The 19,130-nt window shown below is 39.1% G+C and overlaps 1 protein-coding gene across 1 annotated transcript; it reads right to left on the bottom strand.

The window, feature by feature from the left end:
* Positions 1–3,849: 3,849 nt before the first annotated feature.
* On the bottom strand, positions 3,850–19,064 carry CLDN1 (claudin 1). The gene is made up of 4 exons (NM_001185016.1): positions 18,842–19,064; positions 8,888–9,052; positions 5,721–5,805; positions 3,850–4,012 (listed from the first exon to the last, which is right to left on the bottom strand). The coding sequence occupies exons 1-4, from the start codon at positions 19,062–19,064 to the stop codon at positions 3,850–3,852; spliced, it is 636 nt and encodes a 211-aa protein (NP_001171945.1).
* Between the last annotated feature and the right edge of the window lie 66 nt (positions 19,065–19,130).

Genomic DNA, 19,130 nt, shown 5'->3' with positions numbered 1-19,130 from the left:
AGCACTGAGAATGTTTCTTATTGTGTTTTTATATCCAACAAGCTGTCCCTACATAGCCCTGGAAACTGCAGTGACTTGTGCCAGTTTCCATGGTACCAGCTAATTGTAGAGATTTTAGGGCAGCTTGGGGATACCTAAGGATATATCTGGGGTTGGAAAGGAGACCACAGAAATCTTACACCTGAGCCAAACTCAAAAAGAAGGAAAAAAAAAATCCATTACCAGAGTTTACTAGGACCAACAGCAGGCTTTCAAATGTGGGAATATGGGGATGGCATGGAGTTTTTCCTGGACTTGGACACAGATCCACATAGAAAGTACTAGTTGATGAGGAGAGACAGCTTGGTTTGCAGGACAGTGGCATCCAGAAGGAGGAGCCTACACAGAGGTGGTGTCTACTTGGTATGGTTGACAACCCAGCTTTTCTGTTCAGAGTTCTTATCAGCACTTAGGGATTTTATTTCCTCTCAAATTTCATGGGCCTGGACCCACCCAGGAGAAGATTCCAGTTCTGTAGAAAGAGTGGAGACCTGGCACATCTGCGTAATTTAAAGAGACTGACAATAGTCTTCATCTCTCACCCTGAAGGCTAATGTCCCCATAGAGCTTCACATAGAGCTCAATCCTTTGTTTACTAGCCTGTCTCTGTACTATGTAAATTGCTGAAGAAGTGGTTACAACTAAGGCTGTATCAATCATTGATATTTTTAGATAATGAGTGAATAAGTTTCATCACTTACTTTCCTAAGAAGTAGTTTTGGTAATGTGTGGGTGTTCACGTGCTCAGTCCTATCCAACTCTTAGCAGCCCCTGGTCCAACAGACTTCTCTGTTCATGGGATTTCCCCAGCAAGAATACTGGAGTGGGTTGCTATTTTCGCCTCCAGGGGATCTTCCTAGCTCAGGGATTGAACCTACATCTTCTGCATTTCCTTCATTGGCAGGCAGATTCTTTACCATTGTACCACCTGGTAATTATTACAAAAACAATAATGGATTTCTAGCTGTCTTTCACTCTGCCAACTTGTAGGAAACACAACCAACTTAAGTTTTCACAGTGCTTTACAGTTGACTACTTTATCACTTAGTCATTTATTGTAGTATGTCTCCTTTCTATGGATGAGAGAAATGAAGTTCTCTCTCCTGTCATTGTCTTCTATCACCACCCTTGGTGAGGAAGAAGCACAGTTGGAGAGCAGTAGGGCATTCCAGTAGGTGGAGTCACGCAAATACTTGACAAGTGGCCCAGAGGCACCATAGCTATTTCCCAGGAATACATCGTAAGTTGGATCCTATCCTGAGCCATCTCATCTTCCATGCAAGGCAATCTTGAAATAAATGATTAAAAAAATAATAAACCGACTAAAGATTTATAATAAAAAAACAATTTATTGAAAAAGAGTAATGCTTTATACAAATTCCCATTACAAACTCCTGAAATATCTATCCATTTCCAAGTAAGGTAGTAGAGTACAAAAATATCAAAGTCAGACAGATTCTGGTGTCACAATTCTGTTGGCCATTTTGTACTATGGACTTCTTTTCAGAGTTTACCAACTAGTAACCACATGTATTAATACTTGCCCATCATTAGGATCTATGAAGGTAGCAGAGATTCTTTGAATTATACATTCTAGGAGCGCAGACTTTCAGGTTTGGAAGACGCACTAAAATTTACTAGGTTCAAGTCCTATGATTCAGTCCTTTGGATAACTTCCCCTAGGTGGTTTCACTATGAGTTGCATTTCTAAACTACCTATCCTAGCCATGTTAGCTGCCAGCTAGTAGCGATACCTCTGATGACATCACTTAACCAATATCCATCTTGTATACCCTTACAAGTTATTAAAACTCAAAAAATCTTCCATTCTTTGGTCAACACTTACACTTCCGTTTTACCCATTACATCTGCAAACTTGTTCTAGGTCAAGTCTGCATTCCTGAAAGGAGAAAATCTTAGCCACACGAAAAGCATTAGGCCACATTGATCAAAGAAAACTGACTTCCTTAAATTTTTTTTTTTTTTTCACTTAGCAAGCTGAAATTCACTTGTCTCCTCACTTGAGAGGTTGGTTAAGACAGGAAATCCATTTCTTAAAATTTCTCTTTTCAGTCATTTGAAAAATAGTCTAAAATCTATGTACTTAAATTCCTTGATTCTTTCCCCTAGTACAATACTTTTCACCTTACAAAATCACATTTACGTGTATCCTGTCTCACTGGATCCCCTCAATAGCCCTGTGAGGTAGGCAGGTCAGGCATTACAATCCTCTCTTTAGAAATGAAGCAATAAATCTAGGGCAACCTGTACCTTGCCCAAACTCACACTGTAATTGATAGCACCAAGATTCAAATCAAGTCTCCAGACACTGAGTCAACACCCTTTCCATTACAACATCTTGCTGAAGTGAAGGAGTTATTTTCCACAAACTGGAAAACTAAGAGCAATTGTTAAAATGGAACAGAGTGCCAACAAAATGGTGGCCACCGCTGAAAGGAAGGAAACAGGCCTGAGGAGAGAGGAAGGTGCCTAACCACGAGAAGGCCTGTGTGTAGGTTTGGTTCAACGACTTCTTAACAGCCAATTTAGCAAATAGAAATACTACTTAGGCATGTTTCATGTTCAAAGAATGAGCATGATATCAACTAATTAATATTTATACCACTCTACCAACTGGTTAAGTAGCATTATCTCAATTTGACAGATGGGAAAAGAGGGGAAGGATTAAGTGACTTGCTTATAAGCTACAGAGGGAATATTCGTCATCAGAGTATCACTACAGAAATTTGAGTACTTCATTCAAACAGTCTGTTCCTCTCTGGGAAGAGAGGTAAGCTATACAAGAGAACAACACAGTTAAGGAAGGGGACAAGAATAAGGTAGTTTGGGAGGGTATATAACTGTGAATAAGTAGCTCAAAAAATTTAATCAATGAAATTGTGTTAAAATACCTGGAAAAGCAGCACACAGTTCCTCAAAGGGACAAATATTTTCAAAGCAAATAAGTGTGTTAGAGGTCAAGGTACAGGAGGCGTATGGGAAGGTCAACAGGAACATATCATCCAGCCACACACAGGAAGATTTGCTCCCAAAGCTCTGGTCTGCAAGAGACTCTTACTGACTTTAGGAATTAAACTATAGGCATATAAAATGTGTTAGTGTTATCAGATTCAAGAGTTAAGCTCAACCTCACAAAAAACAAAGGCATAAAGAATGACTTAATGCTGAAACAGCAAGTGCTAAAAGATCATGGTAATAAAAAAAATATGATACAAACATTTAAAGAGGGCACATGTGAAGAACTGAAATAATTCATACTTGGTAAAGCAGGTCAGGTCTTCTGTGGAAGACACCAAAAGCTGATGAAGGAGGGTAAATTATACTTGACCTATTATATATGTATACATAAAGAAAGAAGAATTTGAAAAATACCAAATAAATGACTTAATCAAGAATTAAATATTTTTTTTTCACTTTTTAGATATATTTTAAGAATGCTGGTACCAATACAATGCGAATAAGGATTCATACTAACTTTTTTATAGAAAAACATGTTTATGTACATATCTATATATATTTAAGGAATGCTCTCTCCCCTCATTTGAGATGATTACTCAGTGGGAAGCAGTAATACAAATGGCAAAGGCTTCCCTTCTGTATTGAGGAGAGGAGATAAGATAAGGCTAAGTCATTTTTAGCAATGGATATTTTTTTAAAAAAATATGTTTTTTGTTGTAATACCACAGTTCAGACTACAAGAGTCAAAAGCTAAGATCTTAAGGTCAATGCCAGTATTTCAATGTCCATTTCTTGTTGGTTCCAACAGGGTTGTCAGCTTTTGCTTCCATGTCACACATAGTCTTTCCCACTGGAAGGTGCTGGCTTGGGATAGGGCCTGGGTGTTGGGTAAGATGTTGTTTTCCGGGGACAGGAGCAGCACAGCAGGGCGCCTCCCAGAAGGCAGAGAGAAGCAGCAGCCCAGCCAATGAAGAGAGCCTGACCAAATTCATACCTAAAAGAGAAAAGGTGATTCATTTGCTTAATCAATGAACCATTGGAAACTTCTCTAATGTAATTAAAGAATGAAATTGATATCACACTCATTTTTTTTCCACTGGAAAAAAAAATCCCCTGTGATCCCTTTAAATTTTATGAAGTACTTTAAGGTTTGTGGACACACACACAAAAAGGTTCACATTGCAGTTGTTGACAATTTGCAACAGTAGATCAGACAATGTGTCACGTAACACCAGGTTAATTATACACATATTTCCAAAGACTTTTCCATGCATAGGAGACTTTTAAAGTATGCCACATACCTTAAAAGTCAGGTTTGGAATATGGTTCCTAGACTAAAACTTAACAAGTCATGCTATCACCAAGTAACAAAAGTATTCTATAAAAAACAAAACAAAACAAAAAAACTGCCAGAGTGTTTTGGAGACTATTAGACTTTTCAACAGTTAACCCCTGATAAACACTGAAATCTGATCTATGGTTTTGCGGAAAAAACTCCTAAACAACCCATAGGTTGTTCTAGGTTAAGTTGACCCAGGTGGATGTATTAAGCCATACTTCTGGGAGAAGATCTGTGACTGATGGTTGACAATAGGAAAGAGAAGGGTTGGATCTAGAATGATAAGGCCTGAGTTTGAATTCTGATGCAAACTCTCAGCTGCTGAACTGTGGGTCATGAACTCCATGTCTCAACCTCAGAGGCTGCTTCTCTTAAAGCACAATGATCCCATCTTCCTCACTGTACTGCTTTTAGGATCATGTGAGACAGTGTAAGTAAGTATACAGTGCCCGACAATTTACAAAGTGCTTTCATATCCATTACTGGTAAAATTTTAGCCTATTGACCTCCCCCAGTTTCTGTCCCTACTTTGTAGTCTTATGGGATAGGTTCCAACAACATGGCAGTATGTGTTTTCTTATACATGGGTGACTGTAAACAAAGAAGCACACCTTATCTCTCCACCACTAGCATTTTTCATCCATTCATCTTCGCACTCAACAAACAATAATTACATCTTAACATCCCAACTCTGAATATAGTTATTAGGCTTTAAAGAAGTGAACACAGTGAGACAAAGAACCTTGTCTCTGATCAAAGGGTATCATTACATGAGAGCCAAGAGTCAGCTCTTTAACTTCCAAAACTTGCAATATTAAGAAGGATGATCTTTCTAAAATTATTTTATGGATGTGATGAAACACATAATTTCATAGTGGTAACTCATCCTTTTCATAAATAAAATAGTTTTTCCATAAAGAAAATTGTTAGGAATGAAGTTTCTGTTAGAGGTTATTAACCTGTACAATAGAACTGTTTTTTTGATCAATCATAAACTATGTTTAGTTACAAATAATCAAAAGTGTTGTATCAGAATATACTTCAAAAATGAAATTTCAAATACATTGGTATCTTTATTAATATTAAAAAAATTAAAAAAAATATGAAAAAGGTCCTGCATACATTTGGAAAGTATATAGCTTTTCTACTTTGAAGTTTATTTTGTCATCAATACATGCCGTTAAAGTAATTATCAAACTATTTTTAACATGTCACAGGCCATTCAAGTTATTTTCAATTTTGGCGAAAATTCCATAAAATTCTGGATAGCAAGTCTGGGAAGTCACCATACTAACTGGACTTTGAAGAACATAAAAGGGTATTTTCTCAGAGAACAAACAAATTTATATGTGACTAACATTACCTGGCATTGACCGGGGTCATGGGGTCATAGAATTCTTGAACAATTCTATTGCCATACCATGCTGTGGCAACCAAAACAGCCAGACCTATAGAAATTCAAACCAAAAGACTGTTAATCACCATGGAACACTGAGCATAAATGCATGGCTCATTAAATTTATAAGTATTTTACAAGTATGAACTTTCATCAATAACGCTGACGTTTTAAATTTAGTCCATTTTAATTCAGACGACATTAATTTAGGATGAATAGAGGTTCAAACATGATTTTGTATAAGTGTTCTCTTAAGACAGACAAAAATACTAGGTTGGAGTTAGGCACATGACTGTTCATGCCATCTTATTCACTTACAGTTTAGGGTCCCTGGCACAAATAACATTCTTTTGGAAACATTCAGGAGATTCATGTCATTTAAGATCTCTTTAAAATAGATTGTTATAAATTAGTGTGCTAGACTACTTTTGATAAAACCAAAGTCCTTATTAGTAAAGCTCGTCACTTAAAAAAGGGAAGATGAAAACTCTTCCACATTCTTCTTGGCCAAAAGGCAAAATTCACATTTCTGAAGGATCAAAATGAATGTAAATAGCCAGATAGCAGGAACACATTGGACCTGGCTCAGGGTACCCCAATCACCTACATCCCTACACCCTATTGGCCAGATGTTCCAGGTCTGGCCATGAGATTCTCTGAGGCGCCACATCAGATCATTGTACGCAGCGCACTCCCAGTTTCTCATGCCTCTCGCATTTCAGTGCACGTGTGCATGCTCAGTCTTTGACTGGATTGTAGCCTGCAGGTTCCTCTATCCATGGGATTTTCCAGGCAAGAATACTGGAGTGGGTTGCCATTTCCTCCTCTAGGAGATCTTCCAGACCCAGTAATTGAACCTGCATGTCCTATATTAGCAGGTGGATTCTCTACCATTGAGACACCTGGGCAGCCCCACAGAAACCACTTAGTCAAAATAATCTACTCTATCATTTATTAAAATAAGTATATAGTACCTCAATTTTTCTTATCCAAAGAACTTAAATAATTTCTTTTTTATAGTCTGGGCTTAGGTGGCACTAGTGTTAAGGAAAATGCCTGCCAATGTAGGAGATGTAAGAGACACAGGTTTTGATCCCTGGGTCAGGAAGAACCCCTGGAAGAGGGCATGGCAACCCACTCCAGTATTCTTTCCTGGAGAATCCCATGGACAGAGGAGCCTGGCAAGTTATAGTATATAGGGTTTCAAAGAGTCAGACATGACTGAAGTGACTTAGCACACAGTCAGTCTAAAAATTCATCAATTTAGACAGATTAATATTTCTATGCTACACCCATTGCCCTCTTCCTCCTACAAAAAAAGTGGTCCAACCTAACTGCTTCTAATACTTGAAAGAAAACACTGTGGCTTTTGGCTGCTCGAGTAGAAAATATGAATACTCTGGAACTTGCAACCCTCACTCCTAGAAGTCCGTGAGACTGCAGGAGTGATGGACGGGAGTTACTAGAAGATCAGCGGAGGACAGGTTCTACTCAGTAAGTGTATCCCTAGCCTTTGGTGTAAAACCTAAGTGTTGGGAATAAAATGCTCTGCAGTAGTAATTTGAATAATCTGTAACCAAATGTTTAGTAAAGCCACAAGCATTCTTCCTTCATTGTTCATGAAATCCACATACTTTTCTTAAAGAGAAAATGAGGAAAAAATCTAATTCTAGTTTTTCCTAGTGGTAGATTATACTACTAATGTCATTTCCAAAAACAATAGACTACCATATATAGTTTATGTAATAGTCTTATTGTTGTTGTTTAGTCTCTAAGTCATGTCTGACTCTTTGTGACCCCATGGACTGTAGCTTGCCAAGCTCCCCTGTCCATGGGATTTCCCAGGCAAGAATATTGGAGTGGGTTTCCATTTCCTTCTCCAGGCAATCTTCCCATCCCAGGGATCACGTCCATATCTCCTGCATTGGCAAGCAGATTCTTTATCATCGAGCCATCAGGAAAGCATATGTAATAGTCTATTTCAAAACAATAGACACCTACAATATATGACATATAATAGTCTATTATTTTATATACATACACATTTTTAATGCACATATTATCTTATTTATTTTTTAATTCATTTATTTTAATTGGAGGTTAATTACTTTATAATATTGTATTGGTTTTGCCATACATCAACACGAATCCACCACAGGTATACACGTGTTCCCCATCCTCAACCCCCCTCCCTCCTCAAACCCCCTCCTTCCTCCCTCCCCATACCATCCCTCTGGGTCGTCTCAGTGCACCAGCCCCAGGCATCCAGAAACACCAATACAGTATACTAACGCATATATATGGAATTTAGAAAGATGGTAATGACAACCTTGTATGTGAGATGTTATTTAATATTAACTTTATTATAAGACTTTACAAATGAACTGTCCTTGTCCTCTTCTGACTCTCATTTTCTCAAAGGTCACATAAGATTTGAATAAAGCAATAAATACATATTTATTGTCTATGGAAAATGTAATCTCACTCTTTTGTCAAGGTTTTTATTCCAAGACTTTTCTGTATTATTTTCTCTTTTTAACTCATTTCTTCTCATTTCCTACCATTCCAATATTCCACCTGAACTCCAAATGACCTTTCTCTTCATTGATCTATCGGTAAAGCCTGTTCATTCTAGAATCAGTACTGCTTACATGGAATAATGTCCTCCTCTTCCTTCAATAATCCCAGCCCTACTCATTCCATTCATTTATAACTGTATGATTACACCTTCCTCATGTTCTCTCTTACCATTTCCCATCTTTCCCACGTAGTATCAGTAGAGACACCACAGAAATTTTCTGAATTACACAGAATTGGTCCTTAGTATTTGCCAGATAGAAAAAATATCTCCCTTCACTTGAGGAGACTGTTTCTAATGAATCAGTTGGCACCTGAAACCTCAGGGAATAGACCTGTCAACTGTGAACATAGATCTCAGATTTTTATTCAGTTCCCATTTGAAAAAGTGAAAGTCAATTGGGTTTAAAGTTTCTATGCTTCATATTTTAAAGGAACTGAATTCAATTGATTTAAGAGCAATAAAACCAACATGATCTAAGGAAGCAAAAAAACTAGACCTTAAAAAATGTCAGAAAGCGTTTAATAAGGTCTAAGAGGGACAGGGCCTCTCTTACCTGAAATAAGAAAGATCACGCCCCCAAAGACAGCCATCCGCATCTTCTGTGCCTCGTCGTCTTCCATGCACTTCATACACTTCATGCCAAGGGTGGCCACAAAGATGGCTATTAGTCCCAGCAGGATGCCGATCACCATCAAGGCACGGGTTGCTTGCAGAGTGCCTGACAAAACACATTTTAGAACATGTAACAATTATGTCTAGACCAATGAGAGAAGAGTGGTAGAAGACCAAGTCATTTCAATGCTGTATGGAAGACAGGAAACATAACCAGGAGTCAGGAGACCCCAGTTCTAGTGATGCCTCTGCAGGAACCCAACATAGTTTATCCTCCGGAAAAACAAATATCTGGCTGAATGATGAATAAGAATTCCTCCAGCTCTAACAGTTTATGTTTTTAACATTAAATTCAAAATCTGCTGAAAAATAATTAATGATCTGGTTGAATAGGCTTATAACACATTGTTAATTCTTACTAATGGAGAATGTTAATTCTGAAATAACAATCACACGTTATCCTTAATGTTAAACCATTTATGCTTTAAATGGTTTACAATATATCTTGGTAACAGTCAACAGCTTTATACTCCAGTCATCAAGCTGGGGAAAATCTGGGTGGGTGAATGTGGAAGACAAGAAATGAATTTCTCATAGATTGTCTTGGCTGGATAAGCAACACATAAATCCAGTGATGGGGGTGGGGTGGGGATCTGAAAACCATTTTTTTCAGAACAAAACATAATAGCCTTTGATTTTGGAACATAGTAGGTTTATATTCAGAAATATCACTGGTGTTTAAAACTATTTAAATTACTACATTGTAAAATGGCTGAAAATTCAATGTAGCACTTCTTAGGATTCCACTAATTTTCTAATTTCTTGTTCTTGTCATTGGTATACTAAGTCATGATCAAATATATAGGCCTAGGTTTGAGATATGCCAGTAAATATATTAAAGAGTAAAAGCGTGATGCTATCCCTATGGCATAAATTCTCAAAGAAATTCTCAAAAATATCTGAGGCACAGATTCTCAAAGAAAAGTGAGTTGTAACTACACTGGTTAGATGAGTTTGACTTTAGATTTATTTCCTCCATCAAATAAAGATCATTATCTTTTGGACAGTGTTAACATATGATGTCTTTTTGCAAATATAAAAATTATTTATATTATAATAACAAAGTGTGCTAACTTATGGGTAAGCCAGTTACTGTTCTTTGGGATCATGTTTTTATTATGTAAAGTATGAGTGATGATATCTGTAACCAGGAAGTTGGAACAATTGACTTCCTAATGGTCTCAAAACTGGATGACGTGAGAGAAAGGCTTTATATCTCAGTATCTAATTTAGACTTAGGCTCAGTGTCAGTATCTTTAGGGTTGAGAATTTAGGCTACAAGTCATAATTAACACTAAAGATTTTTAAAACATCAATTTATTAAATTTTTTAAATATTTCCATCCTTGCCGCAACCAGGTAATCTATGATAAAATCATAGTGATCTCTTCCTGAAAGTATTAAAGACATTTTCTGACTGTATATGAGAGAGATTTGGGAAGCCAAGATAACTTTTTACTTGATTTAATTACAAAGCAAACCAAAGGCACTCTCATGCTCACCTCATAGATTCACTTCCCCATAAATGCATGTGGGCAAGTATGCACCCAACTTATATACTTATTTGAAGATTGAAGGTTGGCCCAAGAACTTCTGAATCAAAACATGTCTCATGGATCATGGGTTACCAGGAACTATCAGCTCAGTTCAGTTCAGTCACTCAAGTCATGTCCGACTCTTTGTGACCCCATGAACCGCAGCATGCCAGGCCTCCCTGTCCATTACCAACTCCTGGAGTCCACCCAAACCCATGTCCATCGAGTCCATGATGCCATCCAACCATCTCATCCTCTGTCGTCTCCTTCTCCTCCTGCCCTCAATCTTTCCCAGCATCAGGGTCTTTTCAAGTAAGTCAGCTCCTCATATCAGGGGGCCAAAGTATTAGAGTTTCAGCTTCAACATCAGTCCTTCCAATGAACACCCAGAACTGATCTCCTTTAGGATGGACTGGTTGGATCTCCTTGCAGTCCAAGGGACTCTCAAGAGTCTTCTCCAACACCACAGTTCAGAAGCATCGATTCTTCTACTCTCAGCTTTCTTTTTAGTCCAACTCTCACATCCATACGTGACCACTGGAAAAACCATAGCCTTGACTAGATGGACCTTTGTTGGCAAAGTAATGTCTCTGCTTTTTAATATGCTGTCTAGGTTGGTCATAACTTTCCTTTCAAGGAGTAAGCATGTTTTAATTTCATGGCTGCAATCACCATCTGTAGTGATTTTGGAGCCCAGAAAAATAAAGTCAGCCACTGTTTCCACTGTTTCCCCATCTATTTGCCATGAAGTAATGGGACCAGATGCCATGATCTTAGTTTTCTGAATGTTGAGCTTTAAGCCAACTTTTTCACTCTCCTCTTTCACTATCATCAAGAGGTTCTTTAGTTCCTCTTCACTTTCTGCCATAAGGGTGGTGTCATCTGCATATCTGAGGTTCTTGATATTTCTCCCAGCACTCTTGATTCCAGCTTGTGATTCTTCCAGCCCAGCGTTTCTCATGATGTACTCTGTATATAAGTTAAATAAGCAGGGTGACAATATACAGCCTTGACGTACTCCTTTCCCTACTTGGAACCAGTCTGTTGTTCCATGTCCAGGGACTATAGCTGCTTATGAGATTATTGTGAAACCTCCCTTGGAATCACAAATTATACTGTGGTATGAAGAGAAAAGTACCAAGGACTCCATAATTATGGTGTGTCCTTCCTTCTGGTTTGCCAATCGTTTTGCAAAGGCAAACATGCTCAGAAGAAAAATGAAAAATAAAATAAATAACCTGTTCTACATAACAGAGATTTCTGATTTGGTCCTAAGTGCCACTCAGAAAGAAAGCATTTCAATCAAAGGAACACTGGAAAAGGAGACGCTGAAAGTCACAGAGATGATTCACGTGGAGGACCGGGTGACCACTCATCCGTTTTGCCTGACTCCCTAGGTTTTAAAACTATAAGTCCTGCCTTCTGAGAAGGTCTTCAATCCTGGACAAACTGGGAAAGCTAGCCACTATTGGAGGATGTTTGGATGTGGAAAGTAAAATGCAAAGGGTTAGCAAGGTAAGCAGAAGGCATTTATCATGTACCATTTTGCAAGCTAGGGAAAGGGGTTTGGAGTTTATTCTAAATGTAGCAGAAGCCATTTAGGGTCTTAAAGGAAGAATGAAAAGATTTTTTACCCTCTGTCTTCCTCTGACAGCCCTTCAAATATGTAAAGCGTTTTACTTCTCTCAACCACCTTTTGCTCTGTCTGTCCATTAAGCTCAATTTTCCAACCTTTATTCACCACTTTGGTTGCTTTCTCTGATGTCTTAAGTTTTCTACTTTGAGTTGTAGGGCTTCAAACCAGATCCAGCTTCTATAATCATTCTGATCTGTACTTCATGTATAAACAGCAGGCCACCAGCCCAGCAGGTCTGAGCACTTGGATCACAAGGTACTCTTCCGAGGAGTCTGCTAGGCCTCAAGCTACTGAGTCAGGCCTGTATAAAACCACCCAGGCAGAGAGCGTACATGGATCAACCACTTCAGGACTCCACCTGCACTTGCCTGGGATTATCTCGTTTTCACAGTCTTCATCTCCGAGTTTGTTCTTCTTTCAGTTCTCAAAGAAAACACATTTAATTCACACCCCATTTTATTCTTTCCAATACTTTACAAAATTTCTAAGGGGAAAGGAACAGATATTTTGGTCTGTGTGCTACAAACCCTAGTAAGTCTTATAGTGTAAAGAATTATACGCATAATGCACAAAAATAACAGAGAAAATGGGGGAAAACCTATACTCAGGAATCGTATAAACCATATATTGCAAGGAGATCATGTTTCATTTTTAAAAATCTGATAAAGCAATAGTGTTATTTCGTGAAGCAGTATTTTTTCATTTATGTCTTGACATCCACTGGCTTAGGAAATGTCTGTATTTTATAATACTAGATGGGCATCAGACACAAAATCTCATCTTGCATCACTGGAGATATTTGGATGAATTCTTAACTATAGTGATATGTGGGGAGAAATGTAAACATAGGGAAAAAAGGCTGAGAATCATAACAGCATCAAAACTCACTAGTTGGGCATATGTAATAGTGGATTACAAATCAAAGTAAGCAAGTGTTACAAGTTATGAGGGTTTTACATGCAGATAGAATCTAAATTGCACAGTTTTAAGCTGGAACCAGATGAATCCTTCAAATTAACGTCTTATGGAAGCCTTTTAAGTCAGAGAGCTAAAATATGTAATTGTGGGCTCCTTGATAACTTGGCCAAATATTTGTTCATATTTCTATTCAAAGCACTTAGTACCTGGCAAGTTTCATGGATTATTCAATCTGGAATCAATTAATTTAAATTTGAATATGTCTTTATCTTTTAAAAATTCATATATAATTGGTAAAAATACCTTTTGTGTAAAGCTTAATTTTTGAAATTACACTGAGAAACACCTCTTAGAAAGCCTCAAGATACTAAAACCTTGCTACATAAAGGCAGCTCTAGTTTAGATTATTAAAAGCTAGAAATTCACCTACAGAGAAAAAAATCATACTTTTTGTTTAACCAAATCTAATTTAAAACATTTTTCTAAATTGTGCATCTAATGAGCTTCCAGGATGAAGTTTTTTTTCTGATGGAACAATGACTAGCAGGGCAGAGAAGTTGAGAAATATTTGAAAGCCACCAAATATTTTAGGCCAGAGAGATAAAGTCTTGAACTATTAACTCTGAGTTGACCTGAGTGGCTCCAATCTGAAGCAAATATGTTCCTTTCTGGCCCATTAAATTTGCCTCTACAATATTATTACCACCGATTAAAGCTGTCTTTGGAGAAAATGGTTAGCAAACATTCAAAAAGGTACATTATTTATTGTTCCTCATAGTTATTCCGCAGTACATGGAGAAGGCGGTCTTTTAATTACACTTAGCTAGACTGATAATCTTGAGATTAAAGACTCCCTAAGGAGTTCTTAACACTTGCAACCTGAAAGTATAATTTGAAAACCTACTTACAAAGATCTCCACTTACGAGACAAGAAATGAGTTAGAAGTTACTGATCTACTACAGTGAGGTTAATCAACATAAGCGTAGAAAGACAAGCAGAGACAAGTCAGTGGAATTTTTTTTTTTCCTAAAGCATTTCTAATGTCTTACTACGCAAATAGCAGAACTTCTTTAAATACCTGTCATTGTTCATGCTATTTACTAGCCATATTACTATATTATTACCCTATTATATGTCATAAATAAAGAAGATTTTAATTATATCTCTATCTTTATGCAGTCCCTCTTTGCATCAGTAGTTGCTTAACAAGTATTAAGCAGATAAACTGACCACTGGGTGACTAGAACAAAAATCCTCTTTTTTCTTCTGCAATTAAATGAACTCATCACAGACTGTCACAGAGCTATACTCCCATGGCTTCTTCACTTATTAAACTGTTCACTTTTAGTCAAGTTCAAAGTTTCTCAAGAGTCTTCACTGTTAGCATTTCCATTTGATTGATGTATGAACTGGTGGCCACTGGGTGTGACCTCAAGACTCCAGCACAGTCAATAACTGTGGTCTGGGATAAGGCAGGACTTAACCGCTTTTTAGGATGTTCCAAACATTTTTGCTATCTTTGTTTCTTAAGAGAAACTGTCTCATGATTAAATGTACGCTTCTCTGTTACTTCTGTGCCACTTAGTCATCACTCCAATCAAGGAAGCCTAAACTCTGCCACTTGCCTATGTCCTTTGCATCACTGCAGTTAGTAACAAAGACTGTTGGCACTGAAAGGAATCAACATTTGCACATTATCAATCATCTTAGCTGCATTTCTAGGAACAAGGATAGGGCCTGGCTCATGCTGGTTGAATGGATGAATGAGTCACGGATTCATCTCCCTGTTCCACCCACTCTGCCCTTCTTTGCAAGTGGGGAAACTACAGTCCAGAGAGATCAAGTGGCTCACCATTATAAACATGGCCAGTTAGTGTAGAACTGAGTATTCAAGTTTGCGTCTGGGTTTTGACTTTCATCATTCCAAAAATCAGAACTAATTCTCAAAACAGATCTGAACACAAATGGCCCCTTAAACACTAGTGGTTCAGCAGTCTAGAGAAGTGTAAGGAGGTGCCCTCATCTCTGCCTCTGCGTCAAAGACCGTCCAAGTCAGTGATTTTATTCTTTGATTGAGCCTGACATCATGGTGAGAGTTCTGGGAAACTTCACCGACAACCAATACTCATTAAAGCACACCTACACACATGTGGATTCATGTAAAGCAGGTTGAACAGGCCAGAGGAGCTTATAAACAAATTACAGAATCCTAAGGTTAGATGAGACTTACCGAGAGTCTAGGCTAACCTCCCATTTGTCTGGGACTTGGATTTTCCCTACAGCATTCCTTCAAAATACTTATTTATTCCTCTGCCTGCACACCTCCCACCATGCAACCTCCTGGGGCAACCCAGTCTTTGGACAGCTCTAGCTATTAAAGTTAAGCCAGGAGAAGCAATTAACTAAGCACATGAAATAGGAACTAGCTTGCCAAAAGTTTGAAAAATGAATCAAAACAAGGCAAGACGTACAGTTTAATCAAGAAAATCAACTCTATCTGGCACTCTCTTTTGCATATTCCAACTATCAGTCATCAGTGTCAATAAACATCCATTCTTGGATGGGAGTGAAACTGTCTTAGCCATAGTAAAACCACAATCCATGGTGTATTATTTTTTTTACCCAGGAAGTTCCCCAGTTACATTTTCATAAACTGCTTTGCAAGAACCATGTAAAGAAGCCTTGCTGCGTCTCACTTTTGACATTGCCTTAAGCGCACTGTATCCCTTTAGACACTGCCATGAGCTCTTTGCAGCTGACACCAGTTAGAGAAGGGGAACCAGGGATTTTAACACATCTAGTGCTATAACCTTTATAAATCCCAGAATCTGAGCCCTAAATTGCCAAGTGGGCTCCACTGGCAAAGAGACAAGCTACAATTTTAAGCAACTTCTAAGTTTTTCACCTAAAAGCACTTTGTGGAGTGCAACTTGTTTCAAGGAACACTAATTATATGTACAGATAAGCCCGTTCACCTCTGGATATCACGGTACTAAACCAAAAACAGCCAATGAATCACCTCCCAGGTCTCTACATCAGGTGGGCATGAGCACAACTGTCCAGGTGGAGAAACAGAGACAGGTAGGTCCTCTGGGCTCCATCCAAAGGCATCTAGTGAGTCACTGGCAGGTTGGGAAGTATACCTGTGAGTCAAGGCTCTCTCTTCTGAGAGTCAGTTTTGAGAGAAAGGCCTCAGCCCCACCTTTGATAAACTCTGGCATTAACCAACAGGAAAATAGGAATAGACATGGAGTTAAAAAAAAAAATCAGAAAGCAATCTCCAAAATGGGTAGAGGAAAGGTAGTGTTCCGATCTTCCACCACAGCTTTAAAAATCATAACAGTTATGTTAGGTATAAATGAAAATAAAACATTTTAACACATCTTCATGTGTAGGAATAACCTATTTTGGTATTTACAACATGGATTGATCTGATTTCATTTGGCTGTTTAAGGAAGGTAAGTCTATTTGCACATGTTGAAAATGAACTACTAGTATTTCCCTGGTGGTCCAGTGGCCAAGACTGCACTCCCAGTGCAGGGGAGCCAGGTTCGATTCCTGGTCAGGGAACTAGATCCTACATACCACAAGTAAAAGATCCAAGATGCCCCCCAAAAGATTGAAGATCCTGAGTGGCACAACTGAGATCCAGGGCAGCTGAATAAACATAACTTGAAAGATACTTAAAAATAAGAAAATGAATCATTCTGATCAGAGGAATCAGAGATCTATCTGGAATTGTCCTTACAACCATCTCCATCTGCCAGTTCTTCAATCTGACATGCCAGATGCTGTACAATTCCTTACACGTATTTATCCATCCATGAGGAGATTCGATGATTATATAAAGTCATATACTTAATGTACTCCTTATATTTGGTATGAAAGAATCCTAATATGGGAACTCTGAAAAGCTGAGATGGCAACACTAAAAACCGCCATGTGTACACTGACTCACAAATTCCACAGGTACTCGAGAGTTTTAAACAGATTCGAAACAGAGTGAACAACTCTAAAGGGCATGGCTTTTGACAAAACCACACACAGGAGGTGGACAAAGCAACTGAAGTAAACTTGAGCGACGACTTGAACACTGCTTACCGTCAGCACACAAAGGGGACTGGTGGGCAGGCTTGTTTGTCTAGGCAAAGGCTAAGGAAGCTTTTATTCAAGTTAGTTCAAGTGCATGACAGACACAAGTTCAGGACAACTAATGTCATATCTCAAGGAAGCTACTCTAGCCATGAATTGTTGTTACCTAAGTAAGCAGGAATTTAATGAATTTCTGACAAAACACTCAGAAGTTTTTGTTTTAAAAAACAATAAAAGAAAAAATCCATCCTGTCACTCTTCTCTCCATCACATCTAGGACTATTTCTCTCTACATAATCCTGTCCAAACTTATGAAAGAAAGAAGCCAACATTTGTTACATAGAAATTCCTCTGTGGAAGACAGAAACTCAGAGAAGACCTGCCCTCTCTCTCCCAATCTCTGCATTCATCAGCTGTATCTCCTTAGCTTCATTTTCCCCTTTATATAACGGAGAGAGGTAATTTTGAACTTCTCTTTCTTCTCATCCTTTTTCCACCTGCCACCCACCTTCACTTTCCAAAATAAGACTATACAATCTCCTCCTCTGAAGACTCCTGGTCTGAGAGCTAAACCTTCTGGGGAATCTTTAGAGACTTACTTCTTCAAGGAGTCACTGGAGGGAAAGACTTCCTCACACTTGTTTAGTCCCTCAGTCATATCTGAGAATCTGCAGCCCCATGGACTGTAGGCTGCCAGGCTCTTCTGTCCATGGGATTCTCCAGGCAAGAATACTGGAGTGGATTGCCATTTCCTTCTCCAGAGGATCTTCCTGACCCAGGGATAGAACCCAGGTCTCCTGCACTACAGGCGGATTGTTTACCACTGAGCCACTGGGGAAGCCCCCTTCACACTAACTGGATCTTAGAAGTCAAAAGAATCAGGAGATTCAAACTCAAGTGTGAGAAGACACTAGGTTGAGACAGTCTATGTAGGACTCTGATTTCTTCTCATGATAACTCATAGTAAAGATAGAGAAAAAAGTTATATCTAATAACTGGCATTATCTATTTAATTTTACAAGCTGGAGAAGCTTTCGGACTCCAGATTTTTCAAGGCACATCATTTTCTTGTCCTAACCCTACAGTTCTTCAATTTTCACAGAATCTGAGAATGTCCAGGAAAGGCCTAAGAGCTCAAATTCGAGTTTGGCTCCCACTCGCTCAATTGCCACCCCACTCATGGGTATGTAAGCTGAAACTCACACCTTGAGAAGAGTGTCACCTAGGGAGTTAGAGGAAAAATTAGAGCTTAGGTCTGGTTGGCCCTTTCCCCAAACCACGGTTCCCTCTACTACCTTATGGCGGGGCACATGGTCAGAAGACTTGATCCACTGAAGGTTGACAGACATGTAATCACACAACAGAACCTTTTGATAGCTACTACTCCAAAAGAGAGCCATTTGGGGTTGGGTCCCTGTAACTCAGACAGCAAAGAATCTGCCGGCAATGAAGAAGGCCCGGGTTCGATCTCTGGGTGGGGAAGATCCTCTGGAGGAGGAAATGGCGACGCACTCCAGTATTCTTGCCTGGAGAAGCCCATGGACAGAGGAGCCTAGCGGGCTACAGTCTGTGGGGTTACAAAGAGTTGGACACGATTGAACGATTAACATTACACCACCCTGAGCCACAACTGGGGAGTGGGGAAGGCACTCACTGTTCAGATTCAGCAAGGAGTCGAAGACTTTGCACTGGATCTGCCCGGTGCTCTGCGACACGCACGACATCCACAGCCCCTCGTAGATGGCCTGGGCCGTCACGATGTTGTCACTAGCATAGGAGTAAACCTTCCACTGGGGCAGCGCCGTGCTGACGATGGAGCCGATCCAGCCCAGAAACGCCAGGATGAAGCCCAGCAGCTGCAACCCCGCGTTGGCCATGACTCGCTCGGGCGCCCGCGCTGGCTCAGGGGCAGCAGGTGCACAAGGCGGAGTTTGCAGGTGCTC

The sequence above is a fragment of the Ovis aries genome, chromosome 1 (assembly GCF_016772045.2).
Source record: "Ovis aries strain OAR_USU_Benz2616 breed Rambouillet chromosome 1, ARS-UI_Ramb_v3.0, whole genome shotgun sequence".
Classification (NCBI taxonomy): domain Eukaryota; kingdom Metazoa; phylum Chordata; class Mammalia; order Artiodactyla; family Bovidae; genus Ovis; species Ovis aries.
Note: the sequence above shows the minus strand (reverse complement) of the source record. Positions and strands in the feature narration are given on the sequence as shown.